Genomic DNA, 3,080 nt, shown 5'->3' on the forward strand with positions numbered 1-3,080 from the left:
ACTTCCAACACCAACAACATCTTTGTGTTTCCCTCTCAGAGCTCTCCCTCAGTCCTACCACCCAGTCTCTGTCCCCCACATCAACCCCTAGCCCCTAGCGGTGCACCAAACACCTGTGTACATCTGGGATGGATGGATGGATGGATGGATGGATGAACAATATGGCAATAATTCTACCAGTCGAAGTCGAAGATGGAACTACTAACAGGATTAGGGGACATGGGGTTGACATGGAATTCAGCCCATCTCTCACACTCATCCCTTCTTTCCTGACCTCCTCCTCATCCACCCGTCACTTACTTCATCCCTCCATCCATCTATGACATCACATAACCTTCTCCTCTCACCTGTGCCCAGACATAGGGGCATAGGGGCATTCCCAGACACAGATTAAGCCAAGTCCATCACTACATTTGACCTTCAATGGCGATTTTCTAGTATGGGAGTAGACTTAATGTGTGTCCAGGAAAACAGACCAGAGTTAACCGAGATGACTAGAGACAATATTCAACTGGAATACAAGAAACATTGTTACAACTCACAAGAACAACAACAACAACAACAACAACAACAACAGCATTCTACCGCTGACCTGAACATGTGTGTGTGTGTGTGTGTCTGTGTTGGGTGTGTGTCTGTGGGTTTATAGGTGAAGATGATTGTGCTTAGTTGAGATATAAAGGACCCCAACACCCGTCCACGTTGGCGTGCTGACAGCAACAGTGTCTGTTCCTTAACAGTCTTTCAGACTGTATTCGAAAATACAAAAACAAACATGGAAGCATCGGATTTTCACAGTATCAATGTGGTACTCATCTTCCAGTCACACACACACACACACACACACACACACACACACACACACACACACACACACACAACCTCTGTACCTGGCTGGCAGTAGGGACCAGTCTCACAGCCCCTCAACCATCATCATAATCATCATCATTCGCACCAGTCACTAGGACCGCTATTATTGCTTTCAGTCTCTGTTCTGAGGACCAGGGAGACATGTCCTCCATCTTGTCTTCTAGGGGAGCAGACCTGACCTGCAGCCTCGGTAAAGTCATCTCCTCACCTTCTCTGCATAATGTTCAATCAAATGTTCTCCACAAAATGGTCTCCATAGAATGTTCTCCACACAACGTTTAATCAAATGTTCTCCACAGAATGTTCTATAGAATGTTGTAGAGTTCCAAGTGAACAATTCCTCCAAAACAACATTAAACACCAAAAATCTAGAACTCGGTAAACGTGACGTAAGGCAACAGAACAGCGTCTGTCCTACAGCTCACAGACATCCACCTGGACCTCTAGGGCCTGTGGGAACTAGCAATAAATAATCACCTCAACATGAAGAGGGCCTGGGTGTGGTTCCAGCACCTCCCCCCTCCTCTCCCCCCCCTCCCCCCAGGGTCTAGACATTAGTCACGGCGTTGACGTCCTTCGCCTGCCGGATCCCGTACAGCCACTTAATGACGCGAGCGTTCCTCTCGATGACCGAGATCCCGTACGGGACACGCTCATTGGCTGCGACTGGCCCCTCCTCCTCCCAGTCCTCCTCCCCTTCCTCCCGTGCCCGCTCCCCGCCGCCACACTCGGAGCTGGGCGTGCTGACGCTGCGGAGCTTGGAGACGGACACAATGTCGGAACTGGCCCTGACGAAGCGCTCCACGCCACCCAGCCCGTCCACCTCTCCTGGGTCCAGGCCGCAGTAGTTGAAGAAGCGCTCGAGGTCGGCCGTGGCGCGGGAGTAGCGGTCACTGAGGTCCGACTTGGAGCGGTGCAACGAGGGGTGCTTACGGGACCCACGGGAACTGGCTGAGGACAGGCGGGTGAAGGCGGGGGAGGCTGGGGGCATCAGGCCCGCCCGGAGCAGCATGGGGCTGGGGCTGGCCGGAGGGGCCGGGAGGGTCTGGGTGGGGGTGTGGGGGGGCTGGTTGGGAGGGGGGGCTTGGGGCTGGGCTACCTGGGGCTGGGCGGTTTGCCTGGGCTTGACTGGGACCGGGGGTTTGACCAGGGGCTGGAGGGGGGGCCTCTGGATGAGCTTCCTCACCTCGGCCTGGGGGCGGACATCAACCCTCCGCACCGTCACTGAGTTAGGGGAGCTGTAGGGGGCTGGGACCCCTGCCCTGGAGGCCCTGGCAGGGACAGGGGGGGGCCTGCGGCTGGGCTCTGCCGGGGCGGTCTGGGGGTGGGGGGGGCTGAGGGGAGAGGAGCCGCAGGAGGAGGTGGTGGAGGAAGTGCTGCACTGATTGGCCGGTTTGAGGTTGTTGAGGAGGCGTCCGCCCCTGTCCTGGTCCGATGAGAGGCCTGCACTCCCGATGCTCTTCCCCCCCGAGGAGGGGGAGGAGGCGGAGGGGGAGGAGGGGACGGGGGAGGGCGAGGAGGAGGAGGGGGGGGGTCCATCACACACGTTGTTGATCAGGTTGTTGAGTATCTCCAGGTTCAGAGGGGGTCCCCTCCTCCCCCCCCAGCCCCCCCCACCATTCTCGGCATCAGCCAGCCGGCGGGGGGTCTTGCGTGCTGGGGGCGTGTTTATCCGACACTGCATCATCATGCCAGGAGAGAGGAGGGGCTTGCGGATGATTGGTGGTTTGACAGGCTCCTGTCGTGTGAGGACTACTTGTTGGCTCTTCACGTACTTGGCCTTGTCGGCCTCCAGGCGTTCCACGGCGCTCAGCTTGCGCGCCCCATGATCTGCTGGCTGTCGGAAGTAGTCCGGCCCCTTGTTGAGGATGCGGAACGGCATGGCGGAGGTGATGGGGCCCCCAGCCAGGCGGCCGGCTGACGGATATAGGGTCTCCACAGGCATACTGCAGACTGGAAGGAGGGGGGGGGGGTTAATACATAAATAAATCTAATGTATTTACAGAGCTCTTTTTGTTATCAGGTTTTATCACAAAGTACTTACAGTTATGTCTAAGACCCCCAGACCCCCCAGAGACCTAGTGGCAGGAGAACCCTCAGAGCAGTGCCAGGGTTAGAGACAGGATAAGGAAACCTAGTAGGCTATATGGTTTAGAGTGTGTGTGTGTGGGGGGGGGGGGCATCTATAGTGTAGTCTATCAAGATGAGAC

General features: G+C 56.4%; 1 protein-coding gene across 1 annotated transcript in view; it reads right to left on the reverse strand.

The window, feature by feature from the left end:
- Positions 1–1,398: 1,398 nt before the first annotated feature.
- LOC310808700 (protein FAM110A) overlaps positions 1,399–3,080 on the reverse strand; it is a 7,766-nt gene continuing 6,084 nt past the window's right edge. The window contains exon 3 of the mRNA XM_083675751.1: positions 1,399–2,823. Coding sequence (XP_083531877.1) covers positions 1,418–2,815 — 1,398 coding nt within the window. The 5' untranslated portion in view covers positions 2,816–2,823 and the 3' untranslated portion in view covers positions 1,399–1,417. The remainder of the gene's footprint in view (positions 2,824–3,080) is intronic.

Source organism: Argentina silus (genome assembly GCF_951799395.1).
Source record: "Argentina silus genome assembly, chromosome: 8".
NCBI lineage: Eukaryota > Metazoa > Chordata > Actinopteri > Argentiniformes > Argentinidae > Argentina > Argentina silus.